Here is a 19,686-nt window from a genome sequence, read left to right as displayed (position 1 = left end):
AATTTCCTCTTTGTCCTTAGATTTGTAAATAGTTTGTTTGATGAAAAATTACATTTTTATCCTTGAAGTTTGTTAGTAGTTTGTGTTTGATGCAAAAATTACCTTTTGTCCACAAGGTTTGTGTTTGGTGAGCAAAACTACCTCTTTGTCCATGAGGTTCTAAAATATTTTTTATTTAGTAGGCAAAATTACCAAGGTTTCATTTTGATGATTAGTTTCTCTTGTGTTTTTCATTTATTTCTTACTGTCTATTTTGCCTTAATTAGATTTTATTGTCTCTTAAATAAAATTACATTTTTAACCCTAATATTTCTTTTGGGCAAATTTTACCTAAATTTGGTCATCACCTTATGCTATGACTCTCTTAAGATTAGGTTCAAGATGATCTTCATATATACAAAAAATGTAGACCTAGGTATGAGTCTTGCAGTAAAAGAGGATTATACATGAGTTGGGAAGATCAATTTTATGAACAAAACAAATTATCCATACTCTTAATAACATAATCATGTGTAAAATAAATACATAGCCTAAACTTTACAATGGTTGTGTATATATATATATATATATACATACTAGATCAAAACAACGTGTAAACCACATTTGCCTAGTTAAATTAAATAGTTGTTTTGCAAAAATAATATATTTTTTTACAAAACTTGTAAAAATAGTTGATGACATATATAGCTTAGAAGACATTGTTTCAACTTTTATACAAGTAATATAATTAATAGAGTATTACAAAGAAACTTTAACAAACAAATTAATTACTACGATCAGTACTTTCTTGCCAGCACACGTGCAACAAAAATTTGCTGGGAAACCATTAGGAGAAATATACAATTTCTAACATGCCTGGACGACCATTCATAGACTATGAGTTGCCCATCAGAGAAAACCCTACTGGCTGATATGGTCGCCTATCCCTGCCCCAACATAGTACGGTTCAAGGAAAACTGTACCAACAGGTTAGGCAAGTGCTTTCTTACTGCCCCAACATAATCGGTTCTTTTGTGATATTCCGTATTTTCGTATATTTTAATTAAATAATTATTTTATTTATTAGTAATATTAGTTCTCTTGTTTGAAATTTAACATGATTTTCATTGTATTATTTTGTGATTACTAAGTTGTGAAATTTATTTTAACGTGCTTTCTTGGTATTAATTATTATTTAGTATTTAAATTACTTTATATTTTAAATTATTTTATTGTTGGGCTTTATTGTTTTATTTTATTAATTTTTAGTTGTACTGTTTTTATTTTCCTTTTTCTCTATTTTTTGTGTCTTTTTTTTTTTTTTAGACTTGTATTTTTTGGATAGGAATTTTTTTTCTTATGTGAGTTTTTTCTATTTTGGGCCTAGCCCGTTTGGCTTTGTGAAGCCCAACCCTCTCTTCCTCAAACGGTGCCATTTTGGCCTGCCCTTAGGGTTTTCTTCTTTTCCTGAGTGACGATGCCTTCCTTCTTCTTCCTCTTCTCTGTTTCATCTCTTTTCTTCTTCAAATCAGAGTTGTCGCAGCTCCCTTGCTTCATTTTCGTCTAGTTTTATTTCTTTCCTATTTCTCTCTTTAATCCTCTTTTCTTCCCATATTGAACTCGTGTATTTCCCTTCTCTCAATTGCATTTTATTTTCTCTATTTTTTCTCCATTGCAGGCCTTATCCGTGAGCCTCCTTGCTAGCCTCTCTCTCTCTCTCTCTCTCTCTCTCTCTCTCTCTCTCTCTCTCTCTCTCTCTCTCTGTGCCATTTCTCCTCCGCGCCGCTTATTTCGGAGTGAGAACTACCATTTGCCCTCACCTTCATTTCTCCCCCATCCTGTGCTATGTTTTTTGGCCCTAACATGTGCCCTATTTTAACCCCAAACTGTGAGCATAGCTGAGCCTCCATACTCTCCACTTTCTCTCCGTCGTTCCCTTAGTATTTCGGGTTCAAGCTTGTGAAAAATCCCCTTGCATTTCCATTTCTTTTTCCCTCTACTTGTGCTTTGAGAAGATTTTTCGGTTTCATCTTTCTTCATTTGCAAATGTAGTTGTGACACAGCTCTCCTCCTCCATTTTCATTTGGTAATAGCTTGCATTTTAATCTCTATGATCTTGTTACTATTTTGTTGCAAATTCGAGCCTTCTCTTCTCCACTTTTGCATTATTTTTCATATGATTTACTCTTCTTTGCAAGTTTGTCTGTAAGCCTCCATGTTCGCCACTCTCTCTCCATCGTTCTCTTCTTTGTTCTTCAGTTATGGCTAAGCTATTGGGCGGTAAGGTGAAGTTGCCGCTTGAAGGAACTCACTTGTGGTGGCTGGCTTTGGTTACAACCTGGGGTTGGGCAAAAGTTAACAAATTTAACAGAAAACAAGAAAATTAACGAAAAAACAAGAAAAAACATTGTTCACAAATAGAATAGATATGTGCCTCTTGCTAAACTTATTTAGAAACCATGTTTTGATTCACATATCTATCATTGGTTTGCTAGCTATGCTACTACCAATTAATAAGTATTTTTATAATCGACAAAACTCGAGTTGATTTAGATAATGAGTTGAGATGAAAGTTGAAAGTTGAATAAAATATTGTTAGAATATTATTTTTAATATTATTTTTGTTTTATAATTTAAAAAAGTTAAATTGTTGTTTATATTTTATTTAAAAATTTGAAAAAGTTGTAATAATTAAATGAGATGAGATAATATGAGTTGAGATAGTTTTGATATCCAAACCACCCTTAAAACACTTTCACATTATTCATTATCATATTAACATTTATTATTTTTCCTCAATGATTCTCCGTCTCAATGATTATACTAATATGTATTTTAAATATTATATTTTTTCATATAAAAGATTATATTTTAAAGATTATATTTTTTTTCTCAATGATTCTCCGTTTCATATTATTTTATTATTTGTGTAATAAAATAAACCTAAATCAATTTTTTATTATTTAGTTGTATAAAATTTATTATACAATTAAGTTGTTAGCTTACAATTATTCTTTATGAAAATGCCCCACACACATGGTGACATTGGTGAGAGCTTATGAAGAGCCTGCTATTATATAAATAAAAAATGATATTTACAGTCGTGGTTGTGCAAGCGGCGTGCAGTCACTTTTAAAAAAATGAATTAATATGAGACCTACATTAAAAAAAAAAAACTAACTTTTTAATCGTGGACACAACTTTTTTTCAAAATGATTACGCGGCATTTGTAATTCCACAACTGTATATAATACTTCTCTATATAAATATACAAAGATGTGTATCGTACAAATTGTAATATAGCGTTTCAAATTGAAAAATATAAAGGATTCGGTGCTTGATTGATGTATTATTATGAAATACGTACAGCTTGTATATATGTCCTCGACTGGCTAGGTGGTTTCTTTGCGTGAAATTGTAGCGGTTGGATCTTATTCTTGGTTGACATTACAAAAGAAATAGATTTTTGTAATCAATTTATTATAATAAAAAGATTATTTATAATTAATTTTGATTGTAAATAATATTTTCATTACAATAAATTAATCATAAAAATCTTTTTTTTTTTTTAGTGTGACTTGATTGTACGTGCAGATCATGTGTATTGTCAATGGTAGTAATTAATGTATCAAATTCATTTTTTAATTTTTTCATATTTTTTAAATATATTTAAATATTTTAAAAAGAATTAATATACTAAAAATTATTTTTTTAATAAATAAATAAATAAAATAAATAAACTGTCAACTGAAGCGATACACTTAGGGCGACTTAGGGCCTTAGAGTAGTGTTTTCCCTGTCACATATATAATTTTATGGAATGTTTGTCCTATTTATTATTTGGAAAAATATAGTTATAAGTATAATTATACAATAATCTGTACATCAATATGATGTGATTGGTCAAAAAGTAGATTTTATTAAAAACAGTATTAATTTAAATTTTAAATATGAATAAATCAGTATTGATACATAGATTAGTACACGACTGTATTTGTATATAACAAAACTCTATTTATTTTGACTAATCGAGACTTTTCACCTTCCATAACGGTCATACGTGTAATGACCCTAACCTGTAAAGTACATTCCATCCCACTGGACTATAACGACGTAGTTAAATAACGAAAGAAGCAAGATACATAAATGAAATATCTAGATATGACGATTGATATTGATAACAAGACAAAATATATATCCAAATATATATAAAATTAAACAAAACTCATCATATGGGTCATTTCGTTATAACTATATTAGTAAATTACATTTTATTGTGCTAACATTTATGCCACGTCATGTAAAGAAATTAAAATATTGAAGAAATGTTAGAAATTTAAAATTTAAAAATAAAATAAATTAAAAAAATGTAAAATTATATCACAATTTATCAAAATAAAAAGCATTTAGTCGTAAATTAAAGATATGACAAAAAAAATTAAACTGTATTCAATTGAATTGAATCAGAACATTCGATCTAGTTTGTAAGTAGTTCGATTAGATTTCGGTTCTTAAGAGCTCTTAAGAACCAAAATTAGGGAAATATGGTGTATTGGCTCTTTTTATTTTTATTTTTTATAAAACATTGAAATTCATTATTATATTATCTTTGAACTTGAAAATTCTAAATACAAAAGAGTGACACGTCTTAAGATATTTATTGTTATCTATATAAATAATATTTTTTGGATAACATTACAAATGTTGCATGCTAGCTACTTCATTTATTCCTTTTACTCATACTTGAGGCCTTTAGAGCATAGAGACTCGATTTCTAGACATTTTCTATTAAAAAGAAAAAAGAGAAGCATTTCTAAACATTCTCTATTAAAAAAGAAAAAAAAGGGAAGAAGAGGGAAAAATAATATTTAAAAATGCCAGCTAAATATAAAAGATTTGTTAGGGTTTCTTCCTGTACTCTTTATATTATATTGTCTGAATGGAAATGTAAAATGGAGGAGAAGAAGAGGGGGAAAAGATAAAAACTATATATTCAATTATCCATTGCAATCTCTCACGTGCAGGTAAGAACAATGAAGAAGCAAAGGCCCAAGGGATAACAAACTTCACAAGCTAGGAACTTTGTTTCTTCTCTCTTAAACACCGAACAGTCTTTCATCCATGCAATCTCTGTCTTTCACTTCATAATTTCCGGTAAATTTAATGGTTAATGCACAGGTGACTCGATGGGAGCTCAGAAGAGCATCCATGCTGGCAAAGGTCAGTGTACTCAATCTTATCTTTTTTGTTTCTCTTCAACCCATTGGAAATAACCCTGTAGCGTTTCAATTTTTGGGGTCGAATATATGGTTGGAGTTGTGCTGTTTGTTTGTCATTCATGGTGATGAGTAATGTGTCCTCTTTTCGTATGTGACAGCCAAGATTGATGTTAATGTCGATCTCACTCACAAGCTATGCGCTTCGTTGATGCTTACTCCTTTCAGGTTTTTGCTTTTTTCATTCTTTGATTCCTTTTTCTTCCTTGCCCAGAACTTTTCATTCAGTAATTGGTTTCTTTCTGGTTTCTTTCTCGCTTCTTCTTCTTCTTCTTTTTGTTTTTTGTACAGGAGCACCGGTAGTCCTTTATCTCTGGTAATTGGGAGGTAACTTTTTTTGGATCGATCATGACGAGAATGGACTGCTCCAATTTTCGTTTTGAATTCCTTTCATCTTATTTATGTAAAGTTCGTTTGTTTGTCTGTTTTTTTTTTTTTTTTTTTTTTTTTGGTTTTTTTTTTTTGTTTTTTCAATCTCTATGGTTTCATTGGTTTTACAAACATATATCATGTTTTATTGATGAGAAAATGTTAGGAAACCGGAAACACTTTGCCACAATTTTTGGGTTTTCTCATTAATGGTTTAGATCAACGCCCAGATCAAATAGTTGGTTTGTTTGTGTTGGTTTTCTAGTTTCTGGAACCAAAAAAGTGTGGAACCTGAAATCAGAAGCATTTTATGTTATTTTAGTTTAACTATCTCATTAACCAAGTGTAGAACCATTTAACTGGTATAATAGCTCGTTCAGTTTGTTTGTTTCAGTCTTTACATTAAACACCCGAACTTATTTGGTGGAAGCGAGAAGCTTGATGTATCATGGGACAAGGGCCTGTATGATTCAAATGTCTTGGTAGCTTATAGGAGGCCGAGACCTGAATGGCTTGCTCAACAGTCTTTTATTATTCAGGTCTATTTCTGCTTTATTTTTGTTATTATGTTGTTGCATTTTATTGTTGTTATTGTGCAAGAAAACTTGAAAAGATAGCTAAATTTGAACTGAGCTTTAAGGGAAATTTCCAAAGCCGTTTGATCTAAATTAAGCAAACAAAATTGATAATTTGAAATGCAATTATTTTGAGTTGAAATTGTGCCATGATCTCATAGTTTGTAACTTTTTTTCTTTCTTTCTTTGAATTTTTTTCCTCCTCCCAGCACTCAATTTCACCTGAGATTGGGGTCCATGGTGTTCCCATGGACAATTTCTCCCGTTCAGGCAGTGGGAGTGTGAATTTGTCTCGATTATCACTTGGGTTGGATCTGAATGAGCCAGCAAGTTCCAAATGGAGCAGTGCAACCAGCATAAAATTTGAGGTCCGCTGTGGTGTTATCAGTATTTTTTAGGCATCTATTTTCATGTATTACATTCTTCTGCAGTTTTTTTCTGTCTGTCCTTAACATTTCGAAACTATTTACTGCAATCCTGTGCAGCATGTTCGTCCGGTGAATGATGATGGCCGCTCAATAAGCAGAGATCTTGATGGGTTTCCTGTGACTTGCAGGTAGTTGTCAAATAGTCTAGTATTTAAAAATTCGTTGATATGATTTCTAAACTTTTCTGTGAGCCACTTGCTATGCAGTGGCAATTTCCATGACAGTATGGTAGTGTTAAGGCAAGAATCTCGTTTTGCAAAGGCAGATGAATGTAGTTTTTCTCGTGTGAGTTCTCTTCCCCTGTTAATCTATGATATGAGATTCTTAGACTAAATTGGATTTGTATGTCTTAGGTTACAGTCCCATGTATTCTGCTAACTGCAAGTTTGTCTTGAATTCAGTTTAGTCTGCAGATAGAGCAAGGGATTCCGGTTCTATCGAAGTGGCTAATCTTCAACCGGTTTAAATTTGTTGCCTCAAGGGGAGTCAAACTTGGGCCAGCATTTCTTTTAGCAAGGTGCGTTACATTTATTTTCTGTATTAGAGAGATACTGCATAGTTTCTGGAGTCGGTGGGGAGAATGGTATGCCGAAGTGAGAAGCAGAAACATGAAATTATGGAATGAAGGGAAGCAAGCAGCATTGAGGACATGAATATGAATCATTAGAGAAGCTTTTAGAACTTTAATGGCACAAGCATTCATGATTTCCTTGTATCTTTAGACAGTCACGCATAGGTGTTGCAATTTCTTCTTCACTGATAAAAAAAAGTAGAATGCAGGATGTGTGTGAGGGTGTGAACTAAATGAATCACAAAAATTTACTAAAAGCATTAGATTATTTGGAAATATTATTATGCTAGATATTGAAACTGATAGCACTCTTAGAATGTACTTAGGCATTTCTTCTGTATACTTCCTGTGTACATAGGCTTTGCCTACTTTCATTCACTTTGATAAAATTTACTTCTTACTTATAAAAAAAAAAATAAAATAAAATAAAAAAAAAAGAAAAAAAAAAGAAAGAAAAAGATAATGAAACTGATAATTTCTTGAAAAAGGAAAAGTGTAAAAAAGAGAATGGCTTTTGCCATAATGGTGAAGAGGGACCTTAGTAAAGTGTGTGAAGAAATTGGTGAGTGTTAATTTGCATAAACAGAATCAATTGATTGTGCTCAAAAGCATGATGCCTACCCTATAGTGGAAGCTTCATTTAACCCGATTTGAAAACATGCAGGGCTTTCCTTAGTGCCCCCATGTGCTTTCTATGGTTTATGGATAACTAAATATGGTTTTATATACTTGTTCTACTTCGCTACTCTTATGTTTCCTATGACAGCTTGACAGGTGGTTCCATTGTAGGCGACATGGCTCCTTACCAAGCATTTGCAATTGGGGGTCTTGGCAGTGTTCGAGGTTATGGTGAGGGTGCTGTTGGATCTGGAAGATCGTGTCTGGTTGCTAACAGTGAATTGACATTACCATTCGTAAGTATGCCTTTATCAATATTTAGATGGTCTTTGAACTTTGATTTAATTTTCTTTTTTATTTGGGGTATGATCTCCATTTTAATTGGAGTAGTCATTGTAAAGTCTGCTTAGTCCTTAGCTTAAGAGAATCAGTTAACAATAACTATTTAGCACTGCCACACAGCCTGTACCAGAGTTATGTCTAAATTATTTTGGCTTAATTTTACCAATTTCCTGTGGCTGCAAATTTTTGCAATAGCCAAACCTTGATTTTTTAGATTATTACCGTATGTACTTACAGCCAGGCAGCTAATAGCTGACCACTCTACTACTGAGCTACTGAGGAACAATGGCAAATTAGATCACTTAGAGTTCAATTCCCGTTCTCAACCCATGATCGATATGCACCTCAAAGTTTCCTTCATAACTCAAGGACTCCTTTGTAGTGGCTCCATTCCATGCCTTATTGTGAACCTCAGAGCGACTCTATTTCATTCTTTTTCTATTTCTATTTAAAAAATCATCCAGTAATCCAGAAATTTCTATTGAAAGAAAGACTTTTATTGGAAATTTGTAAATCTAAATATACGGATAAATATACAAATTTCTTGTGGATGAACTTATCAATTTACACTCTCACTGCTGAGGCTTATGTATTGTCTGGTAACTTATATCTAGCTATCTACAAATATTGTATTTTCGAAAAAAAATGCATGTGTATAGGGATGCTAGCTTCTGAATGTGTGATTTCGTTTTCTGATAAGCATGCCGTGACCACAGAATGATTTAACTAGTTATAGTATTGGAAACATTGCTATTTGTTTTCTAGTAACCTGCCAGCGTACAATCATTGTTATATCTTGACATGCATTATTCATTTAAAAAAAAAAAAAAAAGAATCTTGACATGCTTTGCTAGCTGGGTCAAGGTTTATACAATCTTGTCACGCTCTGTCCAGTTAAGGGTGTTACCCATCCTATACCAACCTAATTTTCCCTGCACCTGCCTCTAAGTGAGTTATTTGTTCTTTGTTAAAAATAGGGTATAGAATGAAAATAACTTTCAGGGTTACTGCAATATAATAGATTGCACGATGGTATCAAATGTTTCTTAATAGTCAAAAGGTCGGCTAAGGGCTTTCTGTTGAAATAAATATAGTTATGTGCCTTTAAGCACTTTTAAATGATGCTAAGGCGGAAAAAAGCATGTGTAAATGACTGCCAAATTGTTCAGAAACCATTGCTTTTTGGTTTATAATTAAAATATGACTACTTCAAGCTTTAAGATAAAAGGAATAGTTATCATATATAAAGAAAAGCATGTGGGTATCTCAGAAGAGATTGCCTTGTTGAACAATACAACAATCCAGTGCAAAATCGCAGTTGTCTTTTTACCTGCCAATGAATGATACTTTTGTTTGAGTTGAAGGGCAAGGTTACTGGATGTATGTATAGCCTATATGTCTGAGTTTTGTTTCTTGTTCTACAGGGGTAGAAACATATTTTTTTTTTTTCCTTTCTCGTCCTTTTTTGAGAGGGGGGAAGGGGTTGGGGGGGGGGGGGGGGGGGGGTGGAGTTCTTAAAAGTATGAAAATAATGAATAGAAAACCTTCAAAATAAATTGTTGAGAGATTTTTTGGGAATCTTGCCAATGCATGGGTTCACACCTGTGTTCTTATCGCTCAACTGGGAAATAGAAGTATGTCTTCAGTGACCTTTTGACCATCTGAATATTGATAAATCCAGCACGTGATTTAAAAATACAAGAAGGTGGAATCAAGCCCTGAAATATGATCTTTTTCCTTGCTTTGTTTCAAGGTTTGGAGTTTGTAGAAGAGGGATATGTTTTGGAGCTTCAATCTCATCATCACTTTCATGGAAATATTCATCGAGTTCTCCATGCAAAATACCCGAGACTCTCTTTCTTTTCCCTAAGATGCTATTGTTGAGGACAGTCGCATATATTCTTATAGCATTATTAATTTTTAATGACTATGGTCATAGGTTGAATAGGTCCAATGCCTTTGGTGGCATCCTCACTTGCTTTTATTTTTTTTTGGGGGGGGGGGGGGAATGTCATTATGAATAGGGATGGCAATTCGTGTTCATGTTTGTGTCATGTCAAGTCATGAGTATTAGACTATATGTCAACCCGAACACGACCCGTTTAGTTAAATGGGTTAGATCCTAAAACCAACACAGTCCGTATAAATAACGGGTAACACAATAAGTTCTGTTTAACTCATTTAATAATTAACTTTTATTGGGTTAACTAGGATGTGACTCTATTAACCCATTTCATATAAATGGGTTGAGCTGATCCATCTACTTATTTTTTAACCCAATTAATATAATTTCATATATAATACAAGGATAACTATATAAATTATTTACAATTACAATTCAATTCATGATAAAATATTTTATTATCAATATCCAAACCAATAATATATAAATAAATTTATATATTCATTATAAAATTACATATTAACAACAAAGTTTAATAGTTTAGAATTTAGTCGTGTTAGACGGATTGATTGCAGATTTTGTGGGTTGACTTGCAATTGACTCATTCATTAATCGTGTCTGATCGGGTCAACCGGTGTTGGCCCAATTTATATCAAATCCAACCCCGTGTTGACATTTACTATGGTTTGGGCTAACCATTCTGTCTGTTTGATAGCTTGTAAGACTTCTCTTCATTTCTTCCTGCGCATGTATTTATCTGTTCATGCTATTGCTGGTACTGTCATCTGCACATGTTATTGCTTTCATCATGGGAAATTTGCCTACTTCACGTCTTTTGATATGAAAGCTACTTTCAAAAAATCATTTGATGGGAAAGCTAAATCTATAAATCTTTTGAGTAGAATCACTTATAATTAACTGTCAAACTCTTCATAATTTTGCATTTGATTCTTTAATTTTTTTACATATTATTGAATAAGCTACCACATTATTACTTGACCTGACACCCTTGCTTATTGTTTTTAGAACAAGATGTTGGAAGGTGCTATTTTCGCGGACTGTGGAACTGACTTAGGTTCTGGTCATCATGTACCTGGTGAGTTACAGTTCTTTCACTCCATTTGAGAATACGAATAAGTTGCAGTTTTCCCCCTTGCAGTTATAAAACTTTTTGTTTTTACTGCTGTTTACACAATGGCTTATTAAAGAAGATTTTTTCTTTTTACTATTACAATATGGGATATATGTCAGGATAATAATGCTAGAAGTGAGAACTGATGGTTGTGTATGATGAAGGCAAGAGAATTATGGTTTGATGATTTGGAATAGTTTTGAAAATATGCCCTGCATGTTTACAAAAACGACATATCATAAGTCTTGAATTTTGGTATTAAAAGCTCGTAGTTCTTGGAGGAACTCGCTGTTTAAGAGAGAAAAAAATGTTTACAAGTATTTGTTGAAAAGGTAATGGAGAAGAGATGCTTTGAATTGCTTGCTGCTTGGAGTGTACACAAACTGGGTTAGGTTGGGATCCATTGGCTGGGCCCACTGTTTGGCCCCATATTTTAAGCTCAAACGTGCGCTAGGTGAAAATTTCTAGGTTCTGGGCTGCTGGCCAATGCCAACCTCCCCCTTTGATAACTTTTTCCATTTATAGGTATTCTTCTTGTGCATCATCTTTAAAATAGTTGTGACTCGTATATGCTAAGCAATAGAGCCATGAGTTCTTGGGCTAAAATCTCTACGATCGGCACCATCTATTTTTATGAGATAGAAGTAAATAATTATTATTAAAATAAGTGGGATAACAACCTGCCAACTGAAAGAGGCTGAATTTTCTTTGGGCCTAATAAATTTGGCCCAACATTGCCAAATTCCCAATTCCCTTGGCGTAGGCCCTAGCTCTACCATTCTCTAACAACCAACCCCTCTTTGCTGCCTGATATTCAGATTGTCATGTGAGTGACTTAAAATGCCTTTTTAGGAAATCTTTGCTTCAAATTTTGTATAGATCGTTTGCGTAATATTTCTTATGATACTTATGATATGATCCAGTCTTCCCAAGTATATAATGTATTTGCCGATAGGATCGAATCATTGACGCTGGATTGTTTGGTATCGCAATTTTTTTTGTTTTTTTTTTATATGTTTTTTGGAGTTTAATTAATTTGCCGGAATGCTCTCAAATAAGGAAACATTGTCTCTGGTAACTGTTATATAGAGTTACTTTTCTTTTCAGTTATGGGTTTGTACAACAAGGAGAAGATAATACCTCATTTCTCACAACATTGTGTTACATAGAGTAGCACTAATCTGTACTGTTGACGTAATAGTTATAACCATGTTAGGTCACAAAAAGTGAGCCATCGCCATATGCATGACTCTGCAGTAGACCCAATCACCACTTTTTGTTTCTTACTCTTCCATGAAACCAAATTACCTCCTTGAAATGTACAATACCTTGTACTTGTTTTTTCTATCTGAATGAGAGCCTGCTGAGTCAGCATCAGTGAATCCGTCCACGTTAATATGTTCATTCGGTTTATACACTAACCAAGAGTAGGAACTCGCTTAAGGTAGTAGAAATGCTAACAACATTCCAATACAACTTTCTGACAATTGATCACCACACTGACTGCATACAAGATATAATATTTAGTAATAATAAGACTATTTAGCATATTTGTTTGGGCCTCAGCTTGTGTTTTTAATGGAGCCTGCTTAAATGATTTTCTTATATAATTTTCTAGCTCCTAATTTGTAATTAGGTGTATGTTGTTTGTATACATCCTGTGTACTTGGGCTATCCCTATTTACTAGTTTCTATAAAATGTTAATTTTACTTGTAAAAAAATAATAAGATTATTTAGCTTTCCAACAAGCTGACTATATCTGCTCAGTTTTTCATGTAATTCTCCCTCGTCCTTTAGGAGCTCACTACTTGGATCCAAAGGAGCATCAATATGTCAAGCTCCTAATAGATCTATCTCTTTTCTTTTTTCTTTTTTTAATTGGCACTGTATGTCTGAGAACAAAGTCCCGACTAATCCCAGGGGTGTATAGGCCATCGGTAAGAAGTTTCTTGTAAGTGCATCTCGGGTAATTCACAGGAAGTTCCCCAAGTCCGATGCCCCTTAGAAATTGTTTGAACCGACGAGGATTTGAACCTTAAACTTAGGGGGAGCATACCACCAAGACCACTGCGTTTACCACTTGAGCCAACCCCTAGGGGTTTATATCTATCTCTTCTGAAAATTCGAGAACATATTTACTCTGAGATGTGGTAATACCTTTCCGAGACGTAGGAACTTCATATTAGATCTCGGTATGATAAGAAAATATTTCAACTTAGCAATACCTCTAGAGTAGCTCACATTAATCACAATATCATCTACAATCTACACGGTGGGATAAGCAAATGACATACTGAATGGTCTATTTGGGTTATGTTTTTTTTTTATAGGTAGTCTATTTGGGTTATGTAAAAAAACAAACTCTAATATTGCTTTAGAAGTTATCCAAAATCATGCTCTCGGTTATTGTTTTAGGGCATATAATGCCTTCTTTAGTTTACTTAATGCTCACATTACCTTGGTACTTTTCCTAAGTCACAAATCCATGTGGTTGCTCCTTTTTATCCTCAAGCAAATCACTGTGTAGGAAGACATCTTCACCATCCAGTTGATGCAACAATCAATAAAGATTAGCGGCAAGGAAAATTAATATCCAAATTGAGATCTTGTAACATGAGGAAAAGTCTCCCCATAATCAACACCACATGTTTGAGTGTAAGCTTTGACTACCAACCAGGCTTTCAAGCACTTGATAGAGCCATCCAGACTAAATTTTTTACTGTTTACACCCATTTTTGCATCCAATAGTTTGTTAACTAGGAAGTAATGCTACAAGATCCCATCTCTCATTTTGATATACAATGATAATTACAATTTCATGGTTTTCTCCGGTCAGAGTTGACAGCACATCCAGAGATAGATATGCTAGAAAGCTAGGAGGTAATGCAAGCGGCACAAAAAAACTGAATGCTCTAAAAAGGGCATGAGTGGTCAAAAGCGAACAAAATAGGTAAAAAATTCAACTTACTCAGACAGGGAAAAAACCAAACTGGCTGAAAAACTATCTAAACCGGGCTCAAACAGTCTGAACCTTCCAAAAACTCGATGAGACTGAAAATTGAACCAGCTTGAAGTTTCCAGATCCTTGTTGAATTGGTTGCAGGTCTGACCTGATATTGTGGGCTGGGTTTGATTGCCCAAGGTTTTTTTTTTTTTTTTTGATTGGCACCAGGTGTCCAGGAACGTCCCGACTAATCCCGGGGGTGCACAAGTCCTCGGCAATGAGTTTCCCGCAAGTGCACCTCGGGTAATTCAAGGAGAAAATCCTCCAGTCCAATGGCACCTAGAGATTGTTTGCCCAAGGGGATTTGAACCTTAGACTTGGAGGGAGCATATCCCCAAGCCCAAGGCCTTTACCACTTGAGCCAACCCTTGCCCAGGTTAACCGCCACTATAGTCCGAACCAAGAATAATCCTCGGTTGTCCTTAAGTGAGAGATAGGAATTGTGTTTTCATTCATAACCAAACACCTCTCTCCAATTTTAAATGGGAATTCAAGCATTCTTCGGCAACTACCGGAATAGCTAGCCAACTGCCACAAGAGCTACACTCCAACGAACGCAGAGAATACAGGCACAGATAACCAAGAGGACAACAGTACAAAAGCCATGGACAACCACACAACATTCAAGCACACCTTGAATACTGTCACGAGTGACAATGCTCATAAAAAAATACTACTACCACCACTGCAGACAGCTGAAGACAACTGGCTGCAGGAGCCCACTGCAAGTACCTGATTTCCATGAGGCAAGTATCCTCTCAGCCAAGGAATTTCACTACAAAGAGTCAAGACCATGATCTGGTTCTGCTGTCCACCATGTAAATGATGCAGTGACAACAGTGTCCCAAGTATCATTGTGCGCCATCACACTAGCATCGTCGAACAACAAGTGAGACCAAACCTCAATAGGGAAACTAAATAAAAGAAGGCTAAATAAAAAAAAAAATGGAAATGAAAAAAAAAAGGGATTCAAATGCAGAGCTGTAATGCACTTAATCCTTGCTAGAGTGAAGAGTTGGGCTTGCAGATTCCTTTCTTATGGTTGGATATTGCAAATGGGGAAGACTATTTAATTTTCCATCTAGGATTACTGGTCTTCTATATTGATCCTTTCCAAGGCACCTATGATCTTACTCTGATACCATGTTAAGAATTCAATTTACTAAAAACGGCGAGGAAAAGATGATACCTCCTGAACATTCTGGTTTATAGGGCAGCTATAATCAATGTAGTTGACCTAGTAATTATTACAATAATTCAGTCCCATGTACACTGATGTACTTAAGATTTCTATACATGGGAAGGTAGAATAAGGTCTGCTATTTATGGATAATGGTATGCATCCGTTCCATTCATTATAGTTATCTTGGAGCCTTGGGCACCAAAGGAAGAAGCATATTGACATCAGATCCTGCTTCTGAGTCAGTCGTTGGACTTTTGAGAAAGTTTTCTCGATAACTACTTTTCCATGTTGAACCTTAAAGGATCTTATATCACTGCAACTTTGGTAAACTTTGTAAACATAGTAGAAAATTGTTGACTATCTCTTCTGAAGGGATAAATCTTTGTCTTATATGTTAAAGGCAAACTCATGTCAATCCCATTCGAACGAATTTCATGATACGGTAGTTGTGGCTCATGCATTCTCTCAAGAAAGAAAGAGATTTTGCCAACTATGAGATCATAACTGCCACTGACGTATGTGATTGGTTTATTGTGGAGCTACAAGCAAATCGGGATGTTTCAAACAGCAGGTTTACGAGGGAGATATTGGATATTTTAAAGCTCCTAAATCAATCTTGCGATACTATCTAATCTCCCTTGAAATGTATACCAAGTAAAGATGAGTATATAATACAAGTGAGTAAAGAATGTTTTCACAATGATCAGAAAGAGTAACATGGTTCATTGTGAAGAACATTTCTTTTTTGGGATAGAAAACATAAAATGTAGCACTGAAGCCCCTTGCAGGCTCTATCATAAACACCTCATAATAAAATAAGAGAATAAGTCAATTGGAAAATTTCAATTCCGTATTTGCTCAATCCCAGTGATGTGATCAAACCAGTTGCTTGATTTGTTTTTATCTAATTTGCATCTAAATTGTTCTTTTAATTGTTGTTCTCTCTTGAAGAACAATTTCTTTTGGTAATATATAAATTTTTTTAGAATGTGATTCTAGGAGTATAGTGCCTAGATTGTTGTTTGGCATTGACCAATACCCATGTATGGATCTAATAGATAAACATATACAGCTAGGTGGTTGGTATAAGAGACCTTACACAGAGAAGGAAGCCCCACTTGCTCAAAGACAGCTCGAAATAAAAGTCGGGTTTACAAGACCAGTTATTTGGTGTGAGCACAACCTTATTATGTCTTGTTACTAAGAAAAGAAAGGTTATTATGGCCAGATATAAACTTGTCAAACATTGGGCTTGGGATTGGTTCAAGTGGTAAAGGCCTTGAGCTTGGGGGAATGCTCCCCTTAGGTCTAAGGTTCAAATTCCCTTAGGTGCAAACAATCTCTAGGGGCCATCGGGCTGAAGGATTTTTCCCTTGAATTGAACTTGCAGGAAACTCCTTGTCAAGGGCCTGTGCACCCCTAAGATTAATTGGGACGCTGTCTCCGGACACCTAGTGCTAATAAAAAAATAAAATAAAATAAAATAAAATAAACTTGTCAAACAATCTTCTAAACCTTGGTTACCACTAGACCCACTATCATCAACTTATATAGATGAGTAATGCTAGGTACAAGCCCCAAATAGATAAGCCTCATATCAGCCCTTTGTAAAAAAGTGGGTCCCACTGATAAAGAATAGTTTTTGTTTACACTTTTTTAATGTGGTGTCCATTTTTTTACAAGGGCTGGCATGGGGCTTGTATAAAGGAATTAGATTTTATATTTTATTTTTCTGGGTCAAGAACTCAAATTAGCTGCAAGCTTTCAAAGATGTGAGAGAATACACCAATCCCCCAAATTGTTCAATCCTCAGAGAATTGAGATCCCTAGCATGAACTCTAGGGCTGAAGTGGACTACACAACATTTATAGTTGCCTGAGTGAATTTATCAAGCAGCATTAAATGCTCGATAAATGCTATGGGACCCACTATGTGTTTATCTCACACCCAATTTAGACCCTAGAATTCGGTCAAAAACTCTAGGGGATTCAAATCCTTCTAGAGTTTGGCAGGTTTTGTACTCCAAAAAGCATCAACAATTTCTGATGGGTTTTGCCAATTGCCTCAATGAAATTGTTGGTCTCCGGGGGCATCAGGGCCTTCAGCAGAAAATGCAACTACTTGGTGAAACATGCAATCTTATTTTGAAACACCCCTTAAGTTGTTCACCCAGACCTGTATACTTGGGCTTTGCCTAGTCTCCTTCCAATGAAAATTCTTTAAAAGAAAAAGTTTTTCTGGCAGACCATTTAAATTCATTCATGATACATGCAATCGGCACTCATTGGGAGGGGAACCTGAATTTTTGTAGATCATTAGGCATTACCTGTGAGACCTCATGGAATATTAGTAATTTGTTATGGTGAATTCTCTTTTTTTAAAGAACAGGACAGTACTCCGTCATTTTATGTATGAACCCTCACTTATGATGGAGAAATATTGTGATAACATCTTTTTTTATTTTATTGGCGCGGGTGTCCCAGAACAATGTCCCGACTAATTCCAGGGATGCACAGGCTCTCGGCAAAGAGTTTCCCGCAAGTGCATCTCAGGTAATTTAAGGGAAAAATCCCCCAGTTCAATGGTTCCTTGAGATTGTTTGCACTTAAGGGGATTTGAACCTTAGACTTGGGAAGAGAGTATATACCTTCAAGCCCAAGGCCCTTACCACTTGAAAGGGGTTTTTGATAACATCTTTGGATTCCTCATGTCCTTGACTTTCTTTGTTCTTATGAACCTAGCTAATTTCTATGAAAATCAATATACTTTTGTGACTACTTTTGTGTTGTATTATTAATACTCTTCCTTAAATTGTTATATCTTACCGATACATATTTTTATTGGGTTCCAGGGAATCCAGCTCTGCGGCATGGCAAACCAGGATCTGGTATAGGGCTAGGATATGGTCTTCGGTTCAAATCTCAGTTTGGTCACTTTCAGGTTGACTATGCAATCAATGGATTTCAACAGAAAACTGTCTACTTCAGCATCAGCAACCTTGCCTCCTGAATGCTTAATTGCAAATTTCATGCGGTTTGTGCAAATTCCAAGTTTCTTATTGAGAGCTACTACATTGCTGTTCCCAATCTCTGATGGAGTTGGCTTCACCTCTTTTAATAAAATTCCTATTTACCGATTAAAAAAAAAAATCTCTGATGGAGCATTCAAATTCCGTCGACTGTTTAAGTTGCAGATATCCAATTTCTTTTGGGTCTCCATTTGACCATTGTTTTGAGAAAATGAGAATTACAGGAAATATGTGCTTCTTTTTTATTTGGAGCATTTATGATTTTTTTCCTTTGCAAGACTGAAATTCTGAATAAGATTTACTACACAAGGTGTTAATTTTTTTCCCTTCATCTACTGCATTTCCTTTTTTTTTGGCAGGGGGGAGGAATATTGTACAGATATTTCTTCTTATAATGAAGCTTTAAGTTATTGCATATTGACATTTGTCTGAGCTTTTCAAAGTTTAATTTATGTAACTACATGATTCAACCTCCCAGTTTCTATTGTAATTGTTTTTGTGATTAATGATAATTTGTTTGTTTATCAGAAAATAGTTCAACATGTGAGTCACATTCCATCACAACATTATTCTACACTAAATAGGCAGGAAATCTTTCAATAATTTACTACATCCAAGAACTTAGAATCACATCAACAAAACCTTAAAGAGGTATGTTTAAGGTATTGTGCTAGCATTCACAAAAACACTTGAGCAACGATTTTCTGCTAAACAATGTTGTATGATGTTCGAGTAATTTTAAAGAATGTTGTTTGTTTCATCATTTTACATTGTGTGATGATTCCAAGTTTTTAATTGACCACTTGTGTTACTTGGGAAGCAGAAGCAATTGATTTATGTTTAAGCAAAATGATGGTGTTAGGGATGTGGTTTCATTACCATGTTTAGAGTATGTATTTGTGTGTTGAAGGAACTATGTTGAAAATGTGATGAAGTATTAAAGCTTTCAATTGTATGCTTTGTTATAAAGTTTTATTATTGAAGAACTATTTACTGTTTAGTAAACACCCATAAAAGCATTTTTAAAGTTGCTGTGGTTTTCAGCACTCTCTGAATGCGCCTTTTGGCAAAAGTTTCAATTGTGAATTTCTTTCAAAAGTAGCTTCTCAACTTTTTATTACTTTTTTTTCTGCTAAATGGTGGTCAGTTGATCATGTGTCGGAAAGTTTACTTGTTGGGAAAATGCTTTTAGCAAACCGATAAATCCTACCCAAAAAGACTAAAAATTGAAGTGAAATGTAGTTGTCGTGAATGTACAAGTGCAGTACAATGACTTT

The 19,686-nt window shown here is 34.4% G+C and overlaps 1 protein-coding gene across 2 annotated transcripts; it reads left to right on the top strand.

The window, feature by feature from the left end:
• Window positions 1-4,887: 4,887 nt before the first annotated feature.
• LOC122292940 (outer envelope protein 39, chloroplastic) lies at window positions 4,888-18,824 on the top strand. 2 transcript variants are annotated; one of them, XM_043101510.1, is made up of 12 exons: window positions 4,888-5,003; window positions 5,158-5,199; window positions 5,357-5,423; window positions 5,547-5,582; window positions 6,019-6,163; window positions 6,409-6,567; window positions 6,685-6,755; window positions 6,834-6,912; window positions 7,029-7,144; window positions 7,965-8,112; window positions 11,088-11,157; window positions 18,233-18,824. In XM_043101510.1, exons 2-12 carry the CDS (start codon window positions 5,166-5,168, stop codon window positions 18,388-18,390), a joined length of 1,083 nt encoding a protein of 360 aa, XP_042957444.1. In that variant the 5' UTR covers window positions 4,888-5,003; window positions 5,158-5,165; the 3' UTR covers window positions 18,391-18,824. The 2 variants fall into 2 exon arrangements, with proteins under 2 accessions (XP_042957444.1, XP_042957445.1); XM_043101511.1 differs by lacking the exon at window positions 4,888-5,003 and having other exon boundaries at window positions 5,010-5,199; window positions 7,965-8,116; window positions 18,233-18,372.
• The last annotated feature ends 862 nt before the right edge of the window (window positions 18,825-19,686 follow it).

The sequence above is a fragment of the Carya illinoinensis genome, chromosome 13 (assembly GCF_018687715.1).
Source record: "Carya illinoinensis cultivar Pawnee chromosome 13, C.illinoinensisPawnee_v1, whole genome shotgun sequence".
Taxonomy (NCBI): Eukaryota; Viridiplantae; Streptophyta; class Magnoliopsida; order Fagales; family Juglandaceae; genus Carya; species Carya illinoinensis.
The sequence above is the reverse complement of the archived record's forward strand: the minus strand, read 5'-3'. Positions and strand labels throughout refer to the sequence as shown.